The sequence below is a fragment of the Salmo salar genome, chromosome 09 (genome assembly GCF_965601325.2).
Source record: "Salmo salar chromosome 09, fSalSal1, whole genome shotgun sequence".
Taxonomy (NCBI): Eukaryota; Metazoa; Chordata; class Actinopteri; order Salmoniformes; family Salmonidae; genus Salmo; species Salmo salar.
The window spans coordinates 126,054,088-126,081,923 of record NC_138299.1 but is presented as its reverse complement, the minus strand read 5'-3'; the positions used below and the strand labels follow the sequence as shown (position 1 = coordinate 126,081,923).

At 43.5% G+C, this 27,836-nt stretch overlaps 1 protein-coding gene across 1 annotated transcript in view; it reads left to right on the top strand.

Moving 5' to 3' along the window:
- The window catches only part of LOC106612638 (myelin protein zero-like protein 2), a 28,792-nt gene extending 11,429 nt beyond the window's left edge, over window positions 1-17,363 (top strand). Inside the window, exons 2-4 of the mRNA XM_014213992.3 lie at window positions 15,215-15,384; window positions 15,789-15,999; window positions 16,351-17,363. Coding sequence (XP_014069467.1) covers window positions 15,215-15,384; window positions 15,789-15,999; window positions 16,351-16,520 — 551 coding nt within the window. The 3' untranslated portion in view covers window positions 16,521-17,363. The remainder of the gene's footprint in view (window positions 1-15,214; window positions 15,385-15,788; window positions 16,000-16,350) is intronic.
- Window positions 17,364-27,836: the final 10,473 nt, after the last annotated feature.

Genomic DNA, 27,836 nt, shown 5'->3' with positions numbered 1-27,836 from the left:
ATCCTGGAAGGATATTGACCTCATCCCGTCAGTCGAGGATGCCTGGTTGTTCTTTAAAAGTAATTTCCTCATCATCTTTAATAAGCATGCCCCTTTCAAAAAATGTAGAACTAAGAACAGATATAGCCCTTGGTTCACTCCAGACCTGACTGCCCTTGACCAGCACAAAAACATCCTGTGGCAGACCGCAATAGCATCGAATAGTCCCCGCGATATGCAACTGTTCAGGGAAGTCAGGAACCAATACACGCAGTCAGTCAGGAAAGCAAAGGCTAGCTTTTTCAAACAGAAATTTGTATCCTGTAGCTCTAACTCCAAAAGGTTTTGGGACACTGTAAAGTCCATGGAGAACAAGAGCACCTCCTCCCAGCTGCCCACTGCACTGAGGCTAGGCGACACGGTCACCACCGATAAATCCATGATAATCAAACATTTCAAAAAGCATTTCTCTACGGCTGGCCATGCTTTCCTCCTGGCTACCCTAACCCCGGCCAACAGCTCCGCACCCCTTGCAGCTACTTGCCTGAGCCTCCCCAGCTTCTCCTTCGCCCAAATCTAGATCGCAGATGTTCTGAAAGAGCTGCAAAACCTGGACCCGTACAAATCAGCTGGGCTAGACAATCTGGACCCTCTCTTTCTAAAATTATCTTCCGCCATTGTTGCAACCCCTATTACCAGTCTGTTCAACCTCTCTTTCATTTCGTCCAAGATCCCTAAAGATTGGAAAGCTGCCGCGGTCATCCCCCTCTTCAAAGTGGGTGACACTCTAGACCCAAACTGTTACAGATCTATATCTATCCTGCCCTGCCTTTCTAAAGTCTTTGAAAGCCAAGTTAATAAACAGATCACTGACCATTTCAAATCCCACCGTACCTTCTCCGCTGTGCAATCCGGTTTCCGAGATGGTCACGGGTGCACCTCAGCCACGCTCAAGGTACTAAACGATATCATATCCACCATCGATAAAAGACAGTACTGTGCAGCTGACTCTGTCAATCACTGTATTCTTATCGGCAGACTCAAAAGCCTTGGTTTCTCAAATGACTGCCTCGCCTGCTCCACCAACTTCTTCGTAGACAGAGTTCAGTGTGTAAAATCGGAGGGCCTGTTGTCCGGACCTCTGGCAGTCTCTATGGGGGTACCACAGGGTTCAATTCTTGGACTGACTCTTTTCTCTGTATATATCAACGATGTCACTCTTGCTGCGGGTGATTCCCTGATCAACCTCTATGCAGACGACACCATTCTGTATACTTCTGGCCCTTCTTTGGACACTGTGTTAACTAACCTCCAAACGAGCTTCAATGCCATACAACACTCCTTCCGTGGCCTCCGACTGCTCTTAAACGCTAGCAAAACCAAGTGCATGCTTTTGAACCGTTCACTGCCCGCACCCGCCCGCCCGACTAGCATCACTACTCTGGACAGTTCTGACCTAGAACACGTGGACAACTACAAATACCTAGGTGTCTGGCTAGACTGTAAACTCTCCTTCCAGACTCATATCAAACATCTCCAATCCACAATCAAATCTAGAATCGGCTTTCTATTTCGCAACAAAGCATCCTTCACTCACGCCTCCAAAATTACCCTAGTACAACTGACTATCCTACCGATCCTCGACTTCGGCGATGTCATCTACAAAATAGCTTAAGATACTCTACTCAGCAAATTGGATGTAGTCTATCACAGTGCCATCCGTTTTGTTACCAAAGCGCCTTATACCACCCACCACTGCGACCTGTATGCTCTAGTCGGCTGGCCCTCACTACATATTCGTCGCCAGACCCACTGGCTCCAGGTCGTCCATAAGTCTATGCTAGGTAAAGCTCCGCCTGATTTTTGCAATTTGTTCCAGTCACTGGCAGCAGAGAACTGGAAGGAAAGGCGGCCAAAGCTTCACTGGTCACGATAACAACACCCACCCGTAGCACACGCTCCAGCAGGTATATCTCACTGGTCATCCCCAAAGCCATCACCTGATTTGGCCGCCTTTCCTTCCAGTTCTCTGCTGCCAGTGACTGGAACAAACTGCAAAAATCGCTGAAGCTGGAGACTTACATTTCCCTCACTAACTTTAAACATCAGCTATCTGAGCAGCTAACCGATCGCTGCAGCTATACATAGTCCATCTGTAAATAGCCCAACCAATGTACCTACCGCATCCCCATATTGTTTTTATTCACTTTGCTGCTCTTTTGCACACCAATATCACTACTTACACACCATCATCTGATCATCATCATCTGCTCATCTATCACTCCAGTGTTAATCTGCTAAATTGTAATTACTTTGCTACTATGGCCTATTTATTGCCTTACCACCTCATGCCATTTGCGCACACTGTATATAGACTTTCTTTTTTTTCTATTGTGTTATTGACTGTACGCTTGTTTATTCCATGTGTAACTCTGTGTTGTTGTTTCTGTCGCACTGCTTTGCTTTATCTTGGCCAGGTCACAGTTGTAAATGAGAACTTGTTCTCAACTAGCTTACCTGGCTAAATAAAGGTGAAATAATAAAAAAAACAATAATAAGAATGTTATTTAAAAACGTATACATTCTGTTCTCAGTGTCAACAAAACTCTATCCTCTGTCTTGTTAAGTATATTCAGGTGTGTTGGCTGCTCCTACTAATTGGCCACACCTGATCTTAACTTTTTCACACACGAGTTCCAAATATCTCTAACGGTTGTTAGAGATATTTGTGAGTTGTGTTATGCACGTGATGTCAGAATGCACTCACTGTTCCAAAATGTGATTGTTACGCAACAGGACAGTTAACCTGGGCTGAATGCAAATTATCTATAGGCTATGTTTCAATTTGTCAATTTCAAGTTTTATTTTCTAACAACAGTTGGAATTGAGGTGTGTTCCGCCTCTTCATTAACTCCATTTCACTGTTGCAAACAATTTATGTTTGAGGCTTTACTGAACCGGACAAACTTCTCTCTTTGAGGAGAGCCTAAGCCATTCCTGAGTGTTTCCGCAGACATTTGCGTACATTTGCGTAGTCTTGCACAAACTTTTTCCATGTGCGGCACATTTTCTGGCTGGCACTCACATTGCCTTCATTGTTGTTTTCCTTACAAACAATAACTTTGGACATGTGTGCTTTTCTATCAAAGTAAGTGCCTTCTTTTCTGTATAGTGTTTCTACTGTAGCATATGTATGGAGCATAATGTATTTACAGTTCTATTTACATGTTTTTAAGTTCTGGCGAAAAATAATGCATTCTGATTATTGCATAGATTGTAATGGATACCTATGATTTGTTTAAAAATGTATGTTTGAGACTTTACTGAGCCAGACAAACTTCTCTCTTCGAAATGATCAATGGTGAACTCACCCGTGATGTGATGAATTGTAAATAGGAATTTCTATTAGCTAATTCATATTGTAGTTTCTGACCGCTTGTGTTATGTCAATCTTTCCTCAGTTAGCGCTAGGACTAATGTATCCTACATTTTCTGGTTTGGATGATTGTGTTATGCTGTCACGACTTCTGTGAATGTCCAAAAATAAACTGGTCACATTCAGGACATAACTTTTTAAGGACTGTGTTTGTGTAACAGTGTAGGTTCCATCCCTCTCTTCGCCACCACCTGGGCTCAAACCAGGGACCCTTGCACACATCAACAACTGACACCCACAAAGCATTGTTACCCATCACGCCACGAAAGCCGTGGCCCTTGCAATGCAAGGGGAACAACCACTTCAGGTCTCAGAGCGAGTGACGTCACCGATTGAAACGCTATTAGCGCGCACCACCGCTAACTAACTAGCCATTTCACATTGGTTACACTCACCCCCCTTTTGACCTCCTCCTTTTCCGCAGAGTACTAACCAATGATCCGGGTCAACAGCATCAATGTAACAGTGTAGGTTCCGTCCCTCTCTTCGCCCCAACCTGGGCTCGAACCAGGGACCCTTGCACACATCAACGACTGACACCCACGAAGCATCGTTACCCATCGCGCCACAAAAGCCGCGGCCCTTGCAACGCAAGGGGAACAACCACTTCAGGTCTCAGAGCGAGTGACGTCACCGATTGAAACGCTATTAGCGCGCACCACCGCTAACTAACTAGCCATTTCACATCGGTTACATTTGTGTAAAATGTTTCTGTGAAAAAAAACAGTGTGGCCAGCTGAAACACTGACTGTTGCATCAGTCAAAACTGGACGTTGTAAATAAGTGTTCTAATCACACTGGTTTGAGGGTAAGCTGCAGGGACTACTGTAGAATGATCACACTCGATTGTTGGTACATGTCAAAGTGCTTGGTACGTGGTGAGTGCTTGTTTCCTTTGAAATGGGGTCTTTTTGAATAGACTAAAATTAAAGACATGGCATGCTAGCTCCATCCTGGTGGCGCAGTGGACTGTTTTCATGGCTACAGAACAGAAGATCATAGATTTGAATCTCATTGATGCCGTAACAGCATAAAAAAGAAATATGTTGGCATGATTAATGCTTAATCAAATACATTTTTTTGTGACCTATCTGTGCTTGTCATTAAAAACAGTTAACACAAACTAAGCAATCAGTGTGTTCTCAGATAGGTATTTAATTTCCTTCATCTAACCTATAATTTATTAAAACCTCCCAGTAAAATGTTCAGGGAACCATAGTAAAACTTTGTCAGAACCTCCCTTCAACCTAAAAATTTAAGTTCCCAGAACAGGTGAAATGTTCACTTCTGTTCTCAGAACGTGTAAAAAACATTAAGTTTTACCAAAGGTACTGTATGGCTTCATTCCCAGATCCAATGGCAAACCAAAAACATACGTTCCCACAACTTCCATGGAACCAAATATGCTAGCTAGGCAGCTTATAATGTCAACAATTGCTTTCACTTGAGTAATGTGCCATTTTGCAATTGTAACTGTCACTAATTCCTCATTAAATAGCAGTTATGCTCTAAATGTGAAAGGCATAACGTATAGGACATGCTATTAAAGTAATTGGTACACACTTTACAAGCTTTTTTGTATCTCTCTTACCACATTAGATTCAGAAACCCTTATGAGAAGTCATTGTTAATCAGTTAATCAGTAACACTGGCATCAGAAACAAAGCTACTGCATCTTCAAATGAAATCAGTGCCAATTATTTAGTGCCACAGAAATAAGTGCTATTTATGCTTCTAATAAATGAAAGGAAATATGATTTAAAAAATGTAACACAAATTCAAATGGTATGCATCTCATAGTGTGATCTTTAAGATGATTACCTAACATACTTGAGTTTGGATGAACCTACTGTAAATAGGTACTGTGTTTAGTCTACCTCCCCTTCCCTTTCCGTTCTCCAACTCCCCCATTATCCTCCGTGCTCCAGTTTCCTGGTGGAAGATAAATGTGTTGGGGAAGGAGGGTGATGCTGGCCTATGTGCGGTAGCCCCATTCCCCTCACAACAAAAGCCAGTGTGGAGTCTGCTGTGGACAGACAGAGTGATTGGCCCAGGTCTGAGCCTCCTCCTTGTCCTCCTTCTGCCAGCCACGGTCATTAACTGGGACTGATATAGGCCAAGCTAGCCAGCTCGGAGCTCCTAAATAGAGGCTTTTTTCTCGTCCCTGAGAATTTTGCCATTTCCCGAGGCAGGCCCGATCAGTCTGCCGCCACCCAAAACATCCCCTTAATGATTTTGGGCAATTTAAAACACATTAGGGCCAGGGGGAACTGGGTGCGCTCCTCTGGTGTTGGTGATGAAGGAGGGCCCTCTCTGTCTAATGTACAGTGGGGCTGGTTACTGGTAATGTGGCATACAGGAAGCCCTCTGCGCTGCTGATAAGGAAAATACAGGTTCCTGGGGAGCCGAGCCCAGCAGCTGTTTTCCCAGCTACATGCATGAACTCATTAGATAAACAAGCATCCAGTCTTTATGGACCCATAGGCTTATAGCCATATCAAAAACCCTCTCAGCACGGGAGGGATGCATGCATTGTCCAATCAAATCAAATCCAATTTAATGCGCCGAATACAACAGGTGTAGACCTTACCGTGAAATGCTTACCTACAAGCCCTTAACCAACAATGCAGTTCAACAAATAGAGTTAAGAATATATTTACTAAATAAACTAAAGTTAAAAAAAATTGAAAATAAAAAAGTAACACAAGAAAATAACATAACAATAACGAGGCTATGTACAGGGGGCACCGGTACCGAGTCAATGTTAGTCGAGGTCATTTGTAAAGTGACTATGTATAGATAATAAACAGCGAGGAGCAGCAGTGTAAAAAGAAAGGGGGGGTGTCAATGTAAACTGTCCGGGTGGACATTTGATTAATTGTTCAGCAGTCTTATGGCTTGGGGGTAGAAGCTGTTAAGGAGCCTTTTGGTCCTAGACTTGGCGCTCCCGTACCGTTTGCCGTGCAGTAGCAGAGAGAACAGTCTATGACTTGGGTGACTGGAGTCTTTGACAATTTTGTGGGCCTTCCTCTTGCACCGCCTAGTATATACAGTGGCTTGCGAAAGTATTCACCCCCTTGACTATTATGTTGCCTTACAACCTGGAATTAAAATTGATTTTTTGGGGGTTTGTATCATTTGATTTACACAACATGCATACCACTTTGAAGATACTAAATATTTTTTCTTGTGAAACAGACAAGAAATAAGACAAAAAAACAGAAAACTTGAGCGTGCATAACTATTCTGCCTCAAAAGTCAATACTTTGTAGAGCCACCTTTTGCAGCAATTCCAGTTGTAAATCTCATGGGGAATGTCTCTATAAGCTTGGCACATCTAGCCACTGGAATTTTTGCCCATTCTTCAAGGCAAAACTGCTCCAGCTCCTTCAAGTTGGATGGGTTCCGCTGGTGTACAGCAATCTTTAAATCATACCACAGATTCTCAATTGGATTGAGGTCTGGGCTTTGACCAGGCCATTGCAAAACATTTAAATGTTTCCCCTTAAACCAGTTGAGTGTTGCTTTAGCAGTATGCTTAGGGTCATTGTCCTGCTGGAAGATGAACCTCCGTCCCAGTCTCAAATCTCTGGAAGACTGAAACAGGTTTCCCTCAAGAATTTCCCCGTATTTAGCGCCATCCATCATTCCTTCAATTCTGACCAGTTTCCCAGTCCCTGCCGATGACAAACATCCCCACAGCATGATGCTGCCACCACCATGCTTCACTGTGGGGATGGTGTTCTCGGGGTGATGATAGGTGTTGGGTTTGCGCCAGACATAGCTTTTTCCTTGATGGCCAAAAAGCTCAATTTTTGTCTCATCTGACCAGAATACCTTCCATATGTTTGGGGAATCTTCCACATGCCTTTTGGCAAACACCAAACTTTTTTTATTTAAGCAATGGCTTTTTTTCTGGCCCCTCTACCGTAAAGCCCAGCTCTGTGGAGTGTACGGCTTAAAGTGGTCCTATGGACGGATACTCCAATCTCCGCTGTGAAGCTTTGCAGCTCAGGGTTATCTTTGGTCTCTTTGTTGCATCTCTGATTAATGCCCTCCTTGCCTGGTCCGTGAGTTTTGGTGGGCGGCCCTCTCTTGGCAGGTTTGTTGTGGTGCGATTTTCTTTCAATTTTTTAATAACGGATTTAATGGTGCTCTGTGGGATGTTCAAAGTTTCAAATATTTTTTAGAACCCAACCCTGATCTGTACTTCGCCACAACTTTGACCTGTTTGGAGAGCTCCTTGGTCTTCATGGTGCCGCTTGCTTGGTGGTGCCCCTTGCTTAGTAGTGTTGCAGACTCTGGGGCCTTTCAGAACAGGTGTGTATATATATACTGAGATCATGTGACACTTAGATTGCACACAGGTGGACTTTATTTAACTAATTATGTGACTTCTGAAGGTAATTGGGTGCACCAGCTCTTATTTAGGGGCTTCATAGCAAACGGGGTGAATCCTTTCAAGGGTGGCAGGTAGCCTAGTGGTTACAGCGTTGGGCCAGCAACTGAAAGTTGCTAGATCAAATCCCCGAGCAGACAAGGTAGAAATCTGTCGTTCTGCCCCTAAACAAGGCAGTTAACCCACTGTTCCTAGGTTGTTATTGTAAATAAGAATGTATTCTTAACTGACTTGCCTGGTTAAAAACATATGTGCACACCGTTTTTACTTGTTAGAATTTTTTTAAACAAGTTATTTTTTTCATTTCACTTCACCTATTTTGTGTATGTCCATTACATGAAATCCAAGTAAATTACAGATTGTAATGCAACAAAATAGGAAAAACGGGGTTGCATACTTTTGCAAGGCACTATAGGTTCTGGATGTCAGGAAGCTTGGCCCCAGTGATGTACTGGGCAATAACCCTCTGTAACGCCTTACGGTCAGATGCCGAGCAGTTGCCATACCAGGCGGTGATGCAACCGGTCTGGATGCTATCGATGGTGCAGTTGTAGAGCTTTTTAAGGATCTGGGGACCCATGCCAAATGGGTTCAGTTTCCTGAGGGGGAAAAGGTGTTGTCGTGCCCTCTTCACAACTGTTTTTGTGTGTTTGTACCATGATAGTTTGTTGGTGATGTGGACACCAAGGAATTTGAAACTCATGACCCGCTCCACTTCAGCTCCAGCGATGATAATGGGGGCCTGTTCGGCCCACCTTTTCCTATAGTCCACGATCAACTCCTATGTCTTGCTCACTGAGGGAGGCTTATAGCCATATCAAAAACTCTCTCAGCACAGGAGGGATGCGTGCAGAGATCGGAGGAGAGATCGGAGCGATTAATATTATGACTGTATTTGGTTGCATGCCATATGCGGTAGTTATCCAGTTGAAGTGAAGATCACATGTAGCTGGTTCAAGTGTTTGCCCCTAAAGGACCTTATAGACCCGGGGTCATATTCATTAGGCACCAAACAGAAGAAAACAAACTGAAATAAGAAGGGACTACCCGTAAGCCTGGCGGGTAGGAGTGTTGGGCCAGTAACCGAAAGGTTGCTGGATTAAATCCCAGAGCTGACAAGGTAAAAAGCTGCCGTTCTGCCCCTGAGCAAGGCAGTTAACCCACTGTTCCCTGGGTGCCGAATATGTGGATATCGATTAAGGCAGCCCTATGCACCTCTCTGATTCAGAGGGGTTGGGTTAAATGTGGAAGACACATTTCAGTTGAATGCATTCAGTTGTACAACTGACTAGGTATTTCCCTTATATGCACATTTTTGTTTTATGTTGCAAAACGTTTTGCTATGGTGTGCCCTAATGAATACAACCCTGTACTACCGCTCATATCTTCCCAGAAGTTTTAGAGTACTAGGTCATGTTCTGCTTGGTCATTGGGTTGAATAGCACCCCTGGTGCCTACCCATATAAAAGGGGTATTGCACTCTCTACAAAATGTGGTTTGGCCATCCATTTTAACAGGACTGAACACTTCTTCTAATTACACTGAACAAAAATATAAATGCAACATGTAAAGTGTTGGTCCCATGTTTCATGGGCTGAAATAAAATATCCCAGAAATGTTCCATACGCACACATTTTGTGCACAAATTTGTTCACATCACTGTTAGTGAGCATTTCTCCTTTGCCAAGATAATCCATCCACCTGACAGGTGTGGCATATCAAGAAGCTGATTAAACAGCATTATAATTACACATGTGCACCTTGTGCTGGGGACAATAAAAGGACACTCTAAAATCTGCAGTTTTGTCACTAAACATGCCACGGATGTCTCAAGTTTTGAGGGTGCTTGCAATTTGCATGCTGACTGCAGGAATGTTCACCAGAGCTGTTGCCAGATAATTGAATGTTATTTTCTCTACCATAAGCCGCCTCCAACGTTGTTTTAGAGAGTTTGGCAGTACATCCAACCGGCCTCAATGACATTTTATCAATGGCAATTTGAATGCACAATTGTACCATGATGAGATCCTGAGGCCCATTGTGAGGTCAATTTTTTTCAAAGGTATTTGTGACCAACAGATGCATATTTGTATTCCCAGTCATGTGAAATCCATTGATTAGGGCTTGATGAATTTATTTCAATTGACTGATTTCCTTATATGAACTGTAACTAAGGAAAATCTTTGAAATTGTTGCACTCTTTTGGAACCCTTTTTTCTAAGAGTGTAGCGTTGTCTGGAGACTATTATAAGTGTGCAGAACACACACATGAACACACACACACACACACACACACACACACACACACACCACACACACACACACACACACACACACACACACACACACACACAAAGCAAACAGGGCAATCTTAACTCAGACAACACCTGAACAGAAGAATAAGCCGGGCTTTTGATTTAACTGGGGCCAAGATCATTTAGTACAGTTTTTTTCATTCGTTTTGTTGCTATTTAACAAGTATGTGACATTTCAAAACACTTAGTACAAAACTCCAAACTGGTGACACTTGTAATGCAGCAAGTCTTATTCTAAACTTTATATTGTGCATTCATTTTGTTTGTAGACATGTCTCACCACACAACCATTGATCCAAAATATAAATATACCGATATAATTACAACATAGGTGTACTGTAATAAAATTAAACTAGTTAAATGAATTAAAAAACATAACAATCGGAAGGTACTAGTTTGCATCAAGCCTGTCTTGAGCATTTGACCATTGGTTCTCATCTACATTGCAGTACATGTCCAGGGCCAAATGGGCACCCAGGGCACGGACAACCAGGGCATGTGCCCCGTGGCCCCCGACCTCCAGGGGGCCCCCAACCCCCCAAAAAATGCCCTGTAAATGTCCTCATTGTTCATGCACCTGGGGAAAAACCTTTTAGCATGGCGAATCCAAGCCTGACATAGGTCTGGATTGATGTCATTGCATGCCTCATCCATGGCCTGAAGGAGGGTGGCATGATTATGTCTTATGTGACTCAGTTCACCAGAGTTGTGGGTTCGATTCACACTGAGATCACATACAAAAATGTGTGGACTCACTCACTGCGTAAATGGCATATAAATGGTGTTTTCCAATGCAATTTTAGTAAAGCAGTGTGAAACACCCCCATCAAGAAGACCCCAGCAACTTAATTTTGTATACTTATTACTGTAATGCCAGTTGTCACATACCTTTGTATCATACATTGTTATAATTCTCTAAGTCTTCGGTGATGTTTATAAAGTGTAATACTGGGATGCAAACTCCAAATGGAATACATTTCAACTTTACAGCATATCTGACATGGTACAGGGGTCTTCTTTTTTAAGCCCATAACCATGTTTGTGAGGTGTATACATTTGTTTCAAAGTAGATTTGTTTAAGACTACCAATAAACACTCTGTGACCCTGATTTAGCCCACTGCAGTAAAAGGATCATTATTGGCCTCCCCCTCAAAGTCAGTATGACAAAGGAGCTGATCGTGGCCTACAGGAAATGGAGGGCCGAGCACGCCCCCATTCATATGGACTGGGATGTAGTGGAGCGGGTTTGAGAGCTTCAAGTTCCTCTGTGTCCACATCACTAAGAATCTATCATGGTCCATATACACCAACACAGGCACGACAATGCCTCTTCCCCCTCAGAAGGCCGAAAAGATTTGGCATGGTCCCTCAGCTCCTCAAAAAGTGCATCAGTGCACCAAGTGCATCAGCACTTGGTATGGCAACTGCTTGGCATCCGACTGCAAGGCACTACAGAGGGTAGTGCGTATGGCCCAGTACATCACTGGGGCCGAGCTCCCTGCCATCCAGGACCTCTATACCAGGGGGTGTTAGAGGAAGGCCTAAAAAATTGTCAAAGACTCCACCAACCCAAGCCATAGACTGTTCTCTCTTCTACTGCACAGCAAGCGGTACCCATGTACCAAGTCTGGAACCAACAGGACCCTGAACAGCTAATCAAATGGCTACCTGGACTACCTGCATTGAGCCTTTTTTGTACTAACTCTCTTGCACTTACTCTATGCACACATATGCATACTGATGCCACACACACACACTCACACATGCAGTACTCACACTGACACATACACATTTTCACACTCACCACGTACACTGCTGCTACTGTCTATCTATCCTGTTGCCTAGTCAGTTTACACCTACCTATATGTGCAGTAAATAGCTACCTCAACTACCTCGTACCCCTGCATATCGACTCGGTACTGGTACTCCCTGTATATAGCCATGTTATTACCTCGTACCCCTGCACATCGACTCAGTACTGGTACTCCCTGTATATAGCCATGTTATTACCTCGTACCCCTGCACATCGACTCAGTACTGGTACTCCCTGTATATAGCCTTGTTATTACCTCGTACCCCTGCTCATCGACTCGGTACTGGTACTCCCTGTATATAGCCATGTTATTTTCTACTCACTAAAATATATAGCCATGTTATTTTTACTTGTTATTTTTATTAGTTATTCACTGTATTTATTCCTCGTGTCACTATTTCTGTTTTCTTTTTTTATCTTTAACTCTCCATTGATGGAAAAGGACCCGTAACTAAGAGTTTCACCGTTAGTAAAATATACTGCTCAAAAAAATAAAGGGAACACTTTAACAATACATCCAAGATCTGAATGAAATAAATAATCTTATTAAATACTTTTTTCTTTACATAGTTGAATGTGCTGACAACAAAAATCACACAAAAATAATCAATGGAAATCCAATTTATCAAACCATGGAGGTCTGGATTTGGAGTCACACTAAAAATTAAAGTGTAAAACCACACTACAGGCTGATCCAACTTTGATGTAATGTCCTTAAAACAAGTAAAAATGAGGCTCAGTAGTGTGTGTGGTCTCCACGTGCCTGTATGACCTCCCTACAACGCCTGGGCATGCTCCTGATGAGGTGGCGGATGGTCTCCTGAGGGATCTCCTCCCAGACCTGGGCTAAAGCATCCGCCAACTCCTGGACAGTCTGTGGTGCAACGTGGCGTTGGTGGATGGAGCGAGACATGATGTCCCAGATGTGCTCAATTGGATTCAGGTCTGGGGAACGGGCGGGCCAGTCCATAGCATCAATGCCTTCCTCTTGCAGGAACTGCTGACACACTCCAGCCACATGAGGTCTAGCATTGTCTTGCATTAGGAGGAACCCAGGGCCAACCGCACCAGCATATGGTCTCACAAGGGGTCTGAGGATCTCATCTCGGTACCTAATGGCAGTCAGGCTACCTCTGGGCTGTGCGGCCCAGAGAAATGCCACCCCACACCATGACTGACCCACCGCCAAACCGGTCATGCTGGAGGATGTTGCAGCCAGCAGAACGTTCTCCACGGCGTCTCCAGACTCTGTCACGTCTGTCACATGTGCTCAGTGTGAACCTGCTTTCATCTGTGAAGAGCACAGGGCGCCAGTGGCGAATTTGCCAATCTTGGTGTTCTCTGGCAAATGCCAAACGTCCTCCACAGTGTTGGGCTGTAAGCACAACCCCCACCTGTGGACGTTGGGCCCTCATACCACCCTCATGGAGTCTGTTTCTGACCATTTGAGCAGACACATGCACATTCGTGGCCTGCTGGAGGTCATTTTGCAGGGCTCTGGCAGTGCTCCTCCTGCTCCTCCTTGCACAAAGGCGGAGGTAGCGGTCCTGCTGCTAGGTTGTTGCCCTCCTACGGCCTCCTCCACGTCTCCTGATGTACTGGCCTGTCTCCTGGTAGCGCCTCCATGCTCTGGAAACTACGCTGACAGACACAGCAAACCTTCTTGCCACAGCTCGCATTGATGTGCCATCCTGGATGACCTGCACTACCTGAGCCACTTGTGTGGGTTGTAGACTCCGTCTCATGCTACCACTAGAGTGAAAGCACCGCCAGCATTCAAAAGTGACCAAAACATCAGCCAGGAAGCATAGGAACTGAGAAGTGGTCTGTGGTCCCCACCTGCAGAACCACTCCTTTATTGGGGGTGTCTTGCTAATTGCCTATAATTTCCACCTGTTGTCTATTCCATTTGCACAACAGCATGTGAAATTTATTGTCAATCAGTGTTGCTTCCTAAGTGGACAGTTTGATTTCACAGAAGTGTGATTGACTTGGAGTTACATTGTGTTGTTTAAGTGTTCCCTTTATTTTTTTGAGCAGTGTAGTATTTTACAAACGTATAGTAAAATGAATTTTAACAAATGAGAAGACAATCATATCAAAAGTAATGTGAGCATTGCATTGTGAAAAGCAATGACTTTATATGAACACGTATTGCAATGTGAAACATTTATTTCTAGATGAAACACTGATTAAGTTTGGTGAAAAGTGACTTTATGATTTGATTTTGTGGTCTGGTAGTTAGTAAATTGAAAATGTGCTTAGAGTTTTGAAGCCACTGTATTTTCAATGATCTGTTTATAGTTTTGTACTAAGAGTTGTGAATCACATACTTATGAAAATTGCACTACAGCGATTGAAAACAAATGTGATATCAGAGGAAAACAGACATGATCAGCCAAGCACTGATGTAATGTTGTTTTGTAGTGAAACAGGAACTGTTGAGCAATTAAGAATGTCTCTTCCTGATTCTGGGTTCGAGTCCAGGCTCTGTCGCAGCCGGCCGCGACCGGGAGACCCATGGGGCGGCGCACAAATGGCCCAGTGTTGTTCGGGTTAGGGGAGGGTTTGGCCGGCAAGGATGTCCTTGTCTCATCGCGCACTAGCGACTCCTGTGGTGGGCCGGGCACAGTGCACGCTGACACGGTCACCAGGTGTACGGTGTTTCCTCCGACACATTGGTGCGGCTGGCTTCCAGGTTGGATGTGCGTTGTGTCAAGAAGCAGTGCGGCTTGGTTGGGTTGTGTTTTGGAGGACGCACGGCTCTCGACCTTCACCTCTCCCGAGTCCATCCGGGAGTTGCAGCGATGAGACAAGACTGTAACTACCAATTGGATACCAAGAAATTGGGGAGAAAAAAGGCCCCCAAAAAAATGCATAAAAAAATAAAAAATGATGTCTCTTCCTGGGACTGCGTTTGTGTGTGTGTGTGTGTGTTTTTGTGTGTAGACCACACTGCAGACTCCATTCTTTGGGTGTCACTCAATCCATTATCTAGAGCAGGGAAAATACTGGCAATTTTTTTCTCTCTTTAATTTCCAGCATTTTCTCTGTAATGTGTGAGTCTCTGTTGGTACACAAACATCCATAACATACAGTATTGATGTATGTATGTATGTATGTATGTATGTATGTATGTATGTATGTATGTATGTATGTATGTATGTATGTATGTATGTATGTATGTATGTATGTATGTATGTATGTATGTATGTTTACTAGTGTTTCTGTTGCATAACTACTATGCGGTGCTGTGTTCCTGTGGCTTCAGGCGTGTTACCGGTCAGTGGGATGAGGGTGTACACGTCGGGGGAGGTGGAGGCGGTGAACGGCACAGATGTGCGGCTGAAATGTACCTTCCAGAGCAGCTCGCCCATCACCCCAGCAACGCTCACGGTCTCATGGAGCTTCCGCCCCCTCGAACCTGGCCGTGAGGAGTCAGTGAGTCACCCTGGCTGATTGTAGAACCCTCTGGGCATCCTCGAGATGTAGTTCAGCGACTGTGTGTGTGTGTGTGTGTGTGTGTGTGTGTGTGTGTGTGTGTGTGTGTGTGTGTGTGTGTGTGTGTGTGTGTGTGTGTGTGTGTGTGTGTGTGTGTGTGTGTGTGTGTGTGTGTTATAGTCTGCATTCTGTTGTTTGTCAAGGACCTCTGAGTCAACCATCAACCTCCTTGTCAGCGTCATTTAGGAATCTGGCGGAACCGTTTAGAAAAATGACCCTGTTTTGGAAACGCTATTGTTGGAGAAACTCTATTAGAGGCGACAATCTAGTAAATTATATGCAATTAACTACCCTCTAATGAGATGCAATTTGATCTCATTAAGCATTGTGCCAATATATGCCAGGTGTTCTACTACCATGAGAGGCCTTACCCTCCCCCAGAAGGGCGTTTCCATAAGCGGGCGACATGGGCGGGTGATATCATGGGGCGGGACGCCTCCATCGTGGTGCGTGAGGTCAAGTTCACCTACAACGGGACATTCAGCTGCCAGGTGAAGAACCCTCCGGACGTCCACGGCAACATGGGGGAGGTGAAACTAACCGTGGTCACCACAGGTTAGTGTCTGTCTACTGTGAAGCGTACAAGGGTGTTGGGTTAAAATATACTGTAGACGTGTCTGCTGTCCAGTCTTTGGCCTTAGGCTGTGAAAACCTCCCAGGAATCTTTACAAAACCAATCTGGCCCATTTGTAATTTATTCAATCCAGCAGCTCCTTTCTCACAGTAGGTACTAGCTGACATTGCTACTGTAATGGGATAATATGTATGCTGTTGATACATAAAAAAAAATCCTAACACATCACATAAGGTCATCATCATGTACCTCCCCTGGGAACCAGCCATCTAGCCCTGTTTTAATAGAGAGTTTCCTCTTAGTCTATTTATTTCCCCCTCTTTTCTTTCCAGCCTCCTTCTCTGAGATTGTCATTCTGGCTGTAGCCATCGGGGGCGCCATCATGCTGATGGTCATCCTCCTCGTCATCATCATGTCAATAAGGCGATGTCTCAAGAAGAGACAGGAGGAGTGGTTGGAGGAACTGCCACGCAGAGAGAGAAAGGACCCTACATTGTGGTAAGACAGAGAGAGCGAGAAGGAGCGAGAGAGAGTGGGATCTCTCCAACCTGTCTTCCCTCTGGCTGGGCTCTGTTGGTGCTCACCTCTGGGACTGGGCTCAGTCAATTGCTCTGTCTGTGTGGACACTCTCCTCTGAACCTAGCTTTGGAACCAAAACCTGGACCTATCGTTGGGCAGATGTTTTTACAAAGAGCAGACTTAAATGCTAAAAGTGCCTTAGAATACTACTGTAGATTATCCATCTGCTGGATCCTGTATCTTACCGCCATGTACCTTTCTGGAAAGACAGTAGGCCTGCATTCATATTTTCCTGTATATCAAATGGGCTTCCGAACACATTTCCTGTTTAAGTGTAGATGTTTTATGACATAGTTGTGGAAAATAATGTACAGTATTTCTATTGTGATTTACTACTATCAGTTTCAAACTCTAACATCTGCCCTATCATTTTCCAATCGCATAGGACTTAGTAAGCCAATGCCCATGGTTGTATAGGTACCAGCAGTCTCTCTCTCATCTGGTTCAATGCATTTCAACCACAAGTCCACGACAAGATGTCTTTACATTTCTGTCTTAGTTTACTGCTGATCAATGATATTATTTGGTTTTGTCCTGAAGTGATTTTGTATTGCTAAACAGACGTTGTGTTTTTTATCAGTGAAAATGTTCAACTACTGCAGAAATACTCAAAATGCTGTCAATATTCACTGCAAGACCTAAGGCACTTGCTTAAAGCAGACATTTCTCAAATATTATAATCAATATACAGTTGATTATAACAACATTGTTAAATCATTATGTTCAAATTATTAAACATTTCAAAGAATTGTCTATTTCACTATGACTGTCACTGTATTGTAGTTTTTTCACCTTTAGACGGTTGAAACCCCATGTGTCTGTTTCAGACAGTGCAATTATGGTCAGTTGAACACATGAAATTCTATATCAGTAGTGTTCTTTATCTATGGTCTATGGATGAAGGGACTACTCTCTTTCTGTTGGGTTTTCAGATCCCTCTGCATTGGGTGCTTCTTTAGGTTTCAATTTAAACAACGTCACGTGTAACCACATATGCCTCACCAACAAAAGCCAACTCTACATCTTGGCGATGGAAGTATTTTTCTTTTACAACAACAAAATCCAGACCAATTGATTGATCCCGATCAAACATGGTGTTCCAAGAAGGCATCGCTTGAAGAGTTGTTATTTTCCTATTCATTGAAGAGGTCGAAAGGCAAATTCATGCTCAACCTTTCCCAATTTTGACCTTTGCATGTGCGTATGTTCGTGTTTATGTGTGTGTCCCTGTTCCTGGCCTTGTCCTCTGTGTGTATGTGTGTATGTGTTTTAGCCACCCTGCAAGGGCCATCCACCTGTATATGGACGATGACGTGCTAGAGGTTGACAGCTCGGATGGTATGATCTCTGAGGCCAGCACTAAGGACCCCAGTTCCTCTGAGGAAGACGACAGGAGCTCTGACTACGATGGAGGTGATGACTCTGACTGAGATAGGGACAGTGGCACCACAGGAGGTTGGTGGCACCTTAATTGGGGAGGACGGGCTCGTGGTAACGGCTGGAGCAGAATAGGTGGAATGGTATCAAACACATCGTTTCCATGTGTTTGATGCCATTCCATTCGCTCCGTTCCAGCCATCATTATGAGCCGTCCTCCCCTCAGCAGCCTCCTGTGAGCGACACCGCTGAGCAGGGCCAGTTTAATGCAGGGGCTTACAGGGACTGAAGCACCTTGGCCCAAGCCCGTAGAGGGCCCAAGAGACAAAAATAAAATATATATACAGTATATATATATCACAGAAGGTTGGTGGCACCTTAATTGGGGAGGACGGGCTCGATCAATAGTTTCAAAAAAAGAACTGTGGATAAAGTTTTATCACAAGCCCGTACAGGTAACTCCTAAAATAAAGTTAACATAAAGTGTCTTAAAAGGCATCGATTCTACAAGTGGACCTAAACCATGACAGGAAAATGCACCCCACACCATAATATATACTTTGTGTCTTTCATTACTCAAGTATTTGCTTTATTTTGGCAGTTACTAGTATGTTTACAGTCGGGAAGGCTGCAATTTGGGCAGCAAGTGCGCCAAGTATACAGCTTGTCGCATTGTGGCCATAGACATACAATCCATAGAAAGGTATTGTAAACTCTTACCCTGGCAATTTGACTGTTAGACTCATGGGTACAATAGCAATGGCTGCCAGTCCGGATTTGAATGGGAACTGCCATCTATGGATTATATTATACAGTGGCAAGATAAATTATGTGAACCCTTTGGAACGACCTGGATTTCTGCATAAATTGGTCATACAATTTGATCTGATCTTCATTTAAGTCACAACAATAGACAAACACAGTCTGCTTAAACTAATAACACACAAACAATTATGCGTTTTCATGTCTTTATTGAACACACCATATAAACATTCACAGTGCAGGGTGGGAAAAGTATGTGAACCCTTGGATTTAATAACTGGTTGTCCCTCCTTTGGCAGCCATAACCTCAACCAAACGTTTTCTGTAGTTACGGATCAGACCTGCACAACGGTCAGGAGGAATTGTGGACCTTTCCTCTTTACAAAACTGTTTCAGTTCAGCAGTATTCTTGGGATGTCTGGTGTGGACCGCTCTCTTGAGGTCATACCACAGTATCTCAATCAGGTTGAGGTCAGGACTCCAGAAGGCATATTTTCTTCTGTTGAAGCCATTCTGTTGGTGATTTACTTCTGTGTTTTGGGTCGTTGTCCTGTTGCATCACCCAACTTCTGTTGAGCTTCAATTGGCGGACAGATAGCCTTACATTCTCCTGCAAAATGTCTTGATAAACTTGTGAATTTATTTTTCCGGCGATGATAGCAAGCTGTCCAGGCCCTGAGGCAGCAAAGCAGCCCCAAACCATGATGCTCCCTCCACCATACTTTACCGTTGGGATGAAGTTTTGATGTTGGTGTGCTGTGCTGTTCCTTAGTGTTGTGTGCTCCTCCAAACAACTCAACTTTAGTTTCATCTGTCCACAGAATACTTTGCCAATAGCGCTGTGGAACATCCAGGTGCACTTTTGCAAACTTCAAATGTGCAGCAATGTTTTTATTGGACAGCAGTGGCTTCTTCCGTGGGGTACTCCCATGAACACCATTCTTGTTTAGTGTTTTACATGTATGGTACTCGTCAACAGAGATGTTAGCATGTTCCAGAGATTTCTGTACGTCTTTAGCTGACACTCTAGGATTCTTCTTAACCTCATTGAGCACTCTGCACTGTGCTCTTGTAGTCATCTTTGCAGGACGGCCACTCTTGGGAGAGTAGCAACAGTGCTGAACCTTCTCCATTTATAGACAATTTGTCTTACCATGGACTGATGAACATCAAGGCTTTAAGAGATACTTTTGTAACCCTTTCCAGCTTTATGCAAGTTAACAATTCTTAATCTTAGGTCTTCTGAGATCTCTTTTCTTCGAGGTATGGTTCACATCAGGCAATGCTTCTTGGGAATAGCAAATTCACATTTTGTGAGTGTTTTTTATAGGGCAGGGCAGCTCCAACCAACATCTCCAATCTTGTCTCATTGATTGGACTTCTGGTTAGCTGACTCCAAGCTCCATCTATTCAATATTGACAAGAAAAATACAATAATTTGTGTTATTAGTTTAAGCACACTGTGTTTGTCTATTGTTGTGATTTAGATGAAGATCAGATTAAATCTCATGACCAATTTATGTAAAAATCCAGGTAATTCAAGAGTTCACATATTTTTTCTCGCCACTGTATATGGATTATATAATTTTTCAAAAATACATTAGAAGTTTGGAAACCAAATGCCTACTGCTGAAAAGAGAACCAATCTGTCTGTAGAAACAATATAATATTTTTTTTATCAGCAACTCCCAAATAGCTAATCTTGAGATAGACTATTGCCATGACGAGCACATTTGGCCATCACCGATGAGTAGCCTATGGCTTCATCTTCATCATTGGGTGAGTCAGTGTGCCACTGGAAAGTGTATTTAGTAGCCTACTGTACATACAGTTGAAGTCAGAAGTTTACATACACCTTAGCCAAATACATTTAAACTCAGTTTTTCACAATTCCTGACATTTAATCCCAGTAAAAATTCCCTGTTTTAGGTCAGTTAGGATCACCACTTTATTTTAAGAATGTGAAATGTCAGAATAATAGTAGACAATTATTTATTTCATCACATTCCCAGTGGGTCAGAAGTTTACATACACTCAATTAGTATTTGGTAGCATTGCCTTTAAATTGTTTAACTTGGGTCAAATGTTACGGATAGCCTTCCACAAGCTTCCCACAATAAGTTGGGTGAATTTTGGCCCATTACTCCTGACAGAGCTGGTGTAACTGAGTCAGGTTTGTAGGATCCTTGCTGGCACATGCTTTTTCAGTTCTGCCCACAAATGTTCTATAGGATTGAGGTCAGGGCTTTGGGTTGTCCACTCCACTACCTTGACTTTGTTGTCCTTAAGCCATTTTCCTACAACTTTGGAAGTATGCTTGGGGTCATTGTCCATTTGGAAGACCCATTTGCGACCAAGCTTTAACTTCCTGACTGATGTCTTGAGATGTTGCTTAAATATATCCACATAATTTTCCTGCCTCATGATGCCATCTATTTTGTGAAGTGCACCAGTCTCTCCTGCAGCAAAGCACCCCCACAACATGATGCTGCAACCCCCGTGCTTCACGGTTGGGATGGTGTTCTTCGGCTTGCAAGCTTCCCCCTTTTTCGTCCAAACATAACGATGGTCATTATGGCCAAACAGTTATATTTTTGTTTCATCAGACCAGAGGAAATTTCTCCAAAAAGTACAATTTTTGTCCCCATGTGCAGTTGCAAACCATAGTCTGGCTTTTTTATGGCGGTTTTGGAGCAGTGGTTTCTTCCTTGCTGAGCGGCCGTTCAGGTTATGTCAATATAGGACTCGTTTTACTGTGGATATAGATACTTTTGTACACCGGTTTCCTCCAGCATCTTCCCAAGGTCCTTTGCTGTTGTTTTGGGATTGATTTGCACTTTTCGCACCAAAGTACGTTCATCTCTAGGAGACAGAATGCGTCTCCTTCCTGAGCGGTATGATGGCTGTGTGGTCCCATGGTGTTTATACTTACGCATTATTGTTTGTACAGATGAACGTGGTACCTTCAGGCATTTGGAAATTGCTCCCAAGTGTGAACCAGACTTGTGGACTACAATTTTTTTTCTGAGATCTTGGCTGATTTCTTTTGATTTTCCCATGATGTCAAGCAAAGACGCACTGAGTTTGAAGGTAGGCCTTGAAATACATCCATAGGTACACCTCCAATTGACTCAAATGGTCAGAAACTTCTAAAGTCATCATTTTCTGGAATTTTCCAAGCTGTTTAAAGGCACAGTCAACTTAGTGTATGTTAACTTCTGACCCACTGGAATTGTGATACAGTGAATTGTAAGTTAGATAATCTGACTGTAAACAATTGTTGGAAAAATTACTTGTGTCATGCACAAAGTAGATGTCCTAACCGACTTGCCAAAACTATAGTTTGTTAACAAGAAATTTGTGGAGTGGTTGAAAACGAGTTTTAATGACACCAACCTAAGTGTATGTAAACTTCTGACTTCAACTGTATACACTGACTGTACAAAACATGCTCTTTCCATGACAGACTGACCAGGTGAATCCAGGTGACCTGTGATTTCTTAATCCAGGCCTGCCTCTGAGCATGGCAGCCGGGACGACATAACAGCAGGGATCAGGAGAAGAGAACATGAGGGGAATGCCTTTACAGTATTGTATCTCAAGCGGTGTTTGAAGAAGAGTCTAGAACAAGAATACATCAGAATCCTATTGGACATAGATGATGATGAAGTTTTAGAGGTGAAATAGGAAGCACCAGGCAGAATAGCAGACTAGTATGGCCCAAAGCAGGACAGAGGGAGAGGGACAGAACACTGCTACCTGAATGAGTTGAGGAGCTGCAGAAAGAAAAACTGGGATCTCACTTAACAAAAGGGAATGTATTACATCAAGAATGTTGGACTGATTTTAATAGTGGTCCGTTTATATGAAAAATAACAAGTATTGCAGTCTTACAACGAAGATGAACTATTCTCGGTGCTCGCCGGGGTGTGTGGGAGTTGAAGAGTCGCATGCAGTCAGATCTGAAAACCCTTTGATTCCAAAAATCTCCTTGAGACTTTTTATTTTATTAACGGAGGATGCGTCCTACTGACATTTTACCGTACCACTTTTTTACAGAATTTTTGTTGTTTTGTAAAACTGAGAAATTTGTTTTTTGTCTCTGCATTTTAGACATGCAAGAAGAATTTTCTCCTGTCGTTTAAACAAATCCAAGTTAATGTTACTGTTTGATTTATAATAAAATTCCTTTTACTGAATTATTGCTGGTCTTGAAGCTTGATGATGCGTCTCTGCTGAAATTTGAGCCTCAGCAACTATATCTGTTAAACTGATGATTGCTGACATCACATACATAGTAGCTAAACAAATAGCATGTTTTATTGCATCTATTATGCATCGTTATCTATCATTTGTTGTCTCTAGTGGTCTATCAACTGATGTTTATAAGTGATGGATGTGCCCTTAGCTGTAACTGTTGCCTGATTGCAATGCATTGTTTGAGCTGTATTCATGAAGTATGCTTGTCCATGCGTCTGCAAGTTGTGTTTGTGTGTGCTTGTTTGTTGGATGAGATTGCTTGCGTGGTGTGTGTGTGTGTGTGTGTGTGTGTGTGTGTGTGTGTGTGTGTGTGTGTGTGTGTGTGTGTGTGTGTGTGTGTGTGTGTGTGTGTGTGTGTGTGTGTGTGTGTGTGTGTGTGTGTGTGTGTGTGCAGCGATCAAAGTCTATCCACTCTGGTGCGGCTTTGGTTACTGACTGACATAGCAGGGAGAGGAGGGAGGGATTTGGGGATTATACTCTGGAAGGGAGTCTAACGATCCAAGATAATTGGATCTGTTACATTCTGTAGTTAAGAATGGCAGCTCTGTTGAATGAAAGGTTGCACTGGTGTAATCTGGGCCCTCTCCAGCATCACCAGGCTTCAGGTGATTATCCACTCAAAGCTAGGTTCACTCCTAATTTCATAACTTAATCATCTCTGGAGGTTGGGAATAAACAGGTTTAAAGTTTTAAACTTAAAAAAGTTTTGGAGAAAAAAATGATGGAAGAATGGCACCGGAGTGGATGGCTGCCGTTTTATGACCTCTTAACCAATTGTGCTATTTAGTGTGTTTTTGAATTTTTTGTAACTTATTTTGTACATAATGTTGATGCTACCGTCTCTTATGACCGAAAAGAGCTTCTGGATATCAGAATAGCGATTACTCACCTCAAACTGGACAAAGATAATATACAGTTGGCTGAGTTTTCCGTGCATCGGCAGGACAGAACAGCTACGTCCGGTAAGACGAGGGGTGGGGGTGTGTGTCTATTTGTCAATAACAGCTGGTGCGCGATGTCTAATATTAAGGTACGCGATGTCTAATATTAAGGTAGTCTCGAGGTATTGCTCGCCTGAGGTAGAGTACCTCATGATAAGCTGTAGATCACACTATCTACAAAGAGTTTTCATCTATATTTTAGCTGTTTATTTCATAGCTGTTTATTTACCACCACAAACCGACGCTGGCACTAAGACCGCACTCAACGAGCTGTAGAAGGCCATAAGCAAGCAAGAATAAATTATCATCCAGAAGAGGTGCTCCTAGTGGCTGGGGACTTTAATGCAGGCAAACTCAAATCTGCATGTCACATGTTCAACCAGAGGAAGAAAAAAAAAAATGGACCACCTTTTCTGCACACAGACGCGTACAAAGCTCTCCCTCGCCCTCCAATTCTATCCCCCTGATTCCTGCTTAGAAGCAAAAACTAAAGCAAGAAGTACCAGTGACTCGCTCAATACGGAAGTGGTCAGATGACGCGGATGCAACGCTACAGGACTGTTTTGCTAGCACAGACTGGAATATGTTCCAGAATTTATCCAATGGCATTGAGGAGGATACCAGCATCTTCATCAATAAGTGCATCGATGACATCGTCCCCACAGTGACCGTACGTACATACCCCAACCAGAAGCCATGGATTACATCTGCACCGAGCTAAAGGCTAGAGCTGCCGCTTTCAAGGAGCGGGATAATCCAGATGCTTATAAGAAATCCACCTATGCCCTCAGACGAACCATCAAACAGGCAAAGCGTCAATACAGGACTAAGATTGAATCCTACTACACCGGTTCTCACACTCGTCGGATGTGGCAGGGCTTGCAAACTATTACGGACTACAAAGGGAAACCCAGCTGCAAGCTGCCCAGTGACGCGAGCCTACCAGACGAGCTAAATATCTTTAATGCTCGCTTTGAGGCAAGCAATACTGAAGCATGCATGAGAGCACCAGCTGTTCCAGACGTCTGTGTGATCACTCTCTCCATAGCCGATGTGAGCAAGACCTTTAAACAGGTCAATATTCACAAGGACGCGGGGACAGACGGATTACCAGGACGTGTACTCAGAGCATGTGTGTACCAACGGGCAAGTGTCTTCACTGACATTTTCCACCTCTCCCTGACCGAGTCTGTAATACCTACATGTTTCAAGCAGACCTCACATCAATACCATCAATACCATCATCCCGGAAACCCTAGACCCACTCTAATTCGCATACCACCCCAAAAGATCCACAGATGACGCAATCTCAATCGCACTCCACAATGCCCTTACCCACCTGGACAAAAGGAACACCTATGTGACTACAGCTCAGCGTTCAACACCATAGTGCCCTCAAAACTCATCACTAAGCTAAGGACCCTGGTACTAAACACCTCCCTCTGCAACTGGATCCTGGACTTCCTGATGGGCCGCCCCCAGGTGGTAAGGGTAGGCAACAACACATCTGCCACGCTGATCCTCAACACGGGGACCCCTCAGGGGTGCGTGCTTAGTCCCCTCCTGTACTCCCTGTTCACCCACGACTGCATGGCCAGGCACGACTCCAACACCATCATTAAGTTTGCTTTCGACACAACGGTGGTAGGCCTGATAGGCCTGATCACCGACAACGATGAGCCTATAGGGAAGAGGTCAGAGACCTGGCAGTGTGGTGCCATGACAACAACCTCTCCCTCGAGAGTTTCAAGTTCCTTGGTGTCCACATCACCAACAAACTTTCATGGTTCAAACATACCAAGAAAGTTGTGAAGATGGCACAACAACGCCTTTTACCCCTCAGGAGACTGAACAGATTTGGCATGGGTCCCCAGATCCTCAAAGTTCTACAGCTGCACCATCGACAGCATCCTGATCAGTTGCATCACCGCCTGGTATGGCAACTGCTCGGCATCTGACCTTAAGGCGCTACAGAGGGTAGTGTGTACGGCCCAGTATATCACTGGGGCCAAGCTTCCTGCCATCCAGGACCTATATACTAGGCAGTGTCAATTGAAGGCCCCAAAAATTGTCAAAGACTCCAGTCACCCAAGTCATAGACTGTTCTCTCTGCTACCGCACGGCAAGCGGTACCGGAGCGCCAAGTCTAGGTCCAAAAGGCTCCTTAACAGCTTCTACCCCCTAGCCATAAGACTGCTGAACAATTAATCAAATGGCCACTCAGAATATTTGTTTTTACACTGCTGCTACTTGCTGTTTATTATCTATGCATAGTCACTTTACCCCTACCTACATGTACAACTTACCTCGACTAACATGTACCCCCACACATTGACTCGGTACCGGTACCCCCTGTATATATCCTCATTATTGATATTATTATACATTTTTTTACTTTAGCTTATTTAGTAAATATTTTCTTAACTATTTTCTTAACTGCATTGTTGGTTAAGGGCCTGTAAGTAAGCATTTCACGGTAAGGTCTACACCTGTTGTATTAAGAGCATGTGACAAATAACATTTGATTTGAACTTGGGTCAAAAGACTATTCAATGATTATGATGGATTGATTCAATGTCATTGTATGATTACTGCAATTTTCTGTTACACCGATTATTATTACGTCAACCAATACATTTTTATTGTAATCAATATATTGGTTATCTCAACCAATACATTGTTTGGGTAACACTACATGTCTTTGTCTTGTAATAACTGAGTAACTACTTTGATATGTCAAACATTTTATTGCTCAGATAAACATAGCATCTAGATAAGCTTTTGGCTGTCATATCAGTTACTATATTACAAGATAAGTCTAACTTTATGGTAGCTGTTAAACTTAATGGGATTTTGGTCAGTATTTCTGTTGAAGTGTATAAGAAGGTAAACCTAGATTTGGGATTAAGATCTGTCTGTGTCCTGAGTCCTTTAATCCTCCTTCAAACCTACTGAACTACACAAGACATGACAAGCATAACACGGCTTGGTTAAAATACATGAAAGGAATGTTGGTAGGCCTAAGCCTTTTCCTTGGAGCCGAAAGCTGGACAGACAAACAGTCATCATCTCATAATCATTCCACACCCAATGATGGGTTGTACCAGGCACAGACAGTGACAAGGAGGTAAACCTCAGCAATGCAAAAAAACATCACCCTATTGGTGCACTTTGTCCCAGCCCCAGGTCCTCACAAATGGGCTGGTCTGGGCAGGTAGCAACAGCAGCAACAATACACGCTTCACCATGGGAATGTGACTTGAAGACTGAAGACTTGACTGACGACTTACAGCGTCCCCTGGCGAGACTGTGCAATCTATCTACATTATGCTGGGAAGTAAAATAATGAGTAATAATGAGTAAAATAGTCAAGGGGAGAGGCAACAATACAATGAGTGTACAAAACATTAGACATGACATAGACTGCCCAGGTGAAAGCTATGATCCCTTATTGATGTCACTTGTTAAATCCACTTTAATCAGTGTAGATGAAGGGGAGGAGACCGGTTAAAGACGGATTTTTAAGCCTTGAGACAATTGAGACATGGATTGTGTATGTCTGCCAATTCATAGGGTAAATGGGCAAGACAAAAGATTTAAGTGCGTTTGAACGGGGTATGGTAATAGGCGCACTGGTTTGATTATGTCAAAAACTGCAGCGCTGCTGGGTTTTTCACGCTCAACAGTTTCCCATATGTAAACTTGAATGGTCCACCACCCAATGGACATCGAGACAATTTGACACAACTGTGGGAAGCATTGGAGTCAACTTGGGCCAGCATCCCTGTGGAACGCTTTCGACACCTTGTAGAGTCCATGCTCTGACGAATTGAGGCTGTTCTGAGGGCAAATACTCAATATTATGAAGGTGTTCTTAATGTTATGTTCCTGGGTGTATT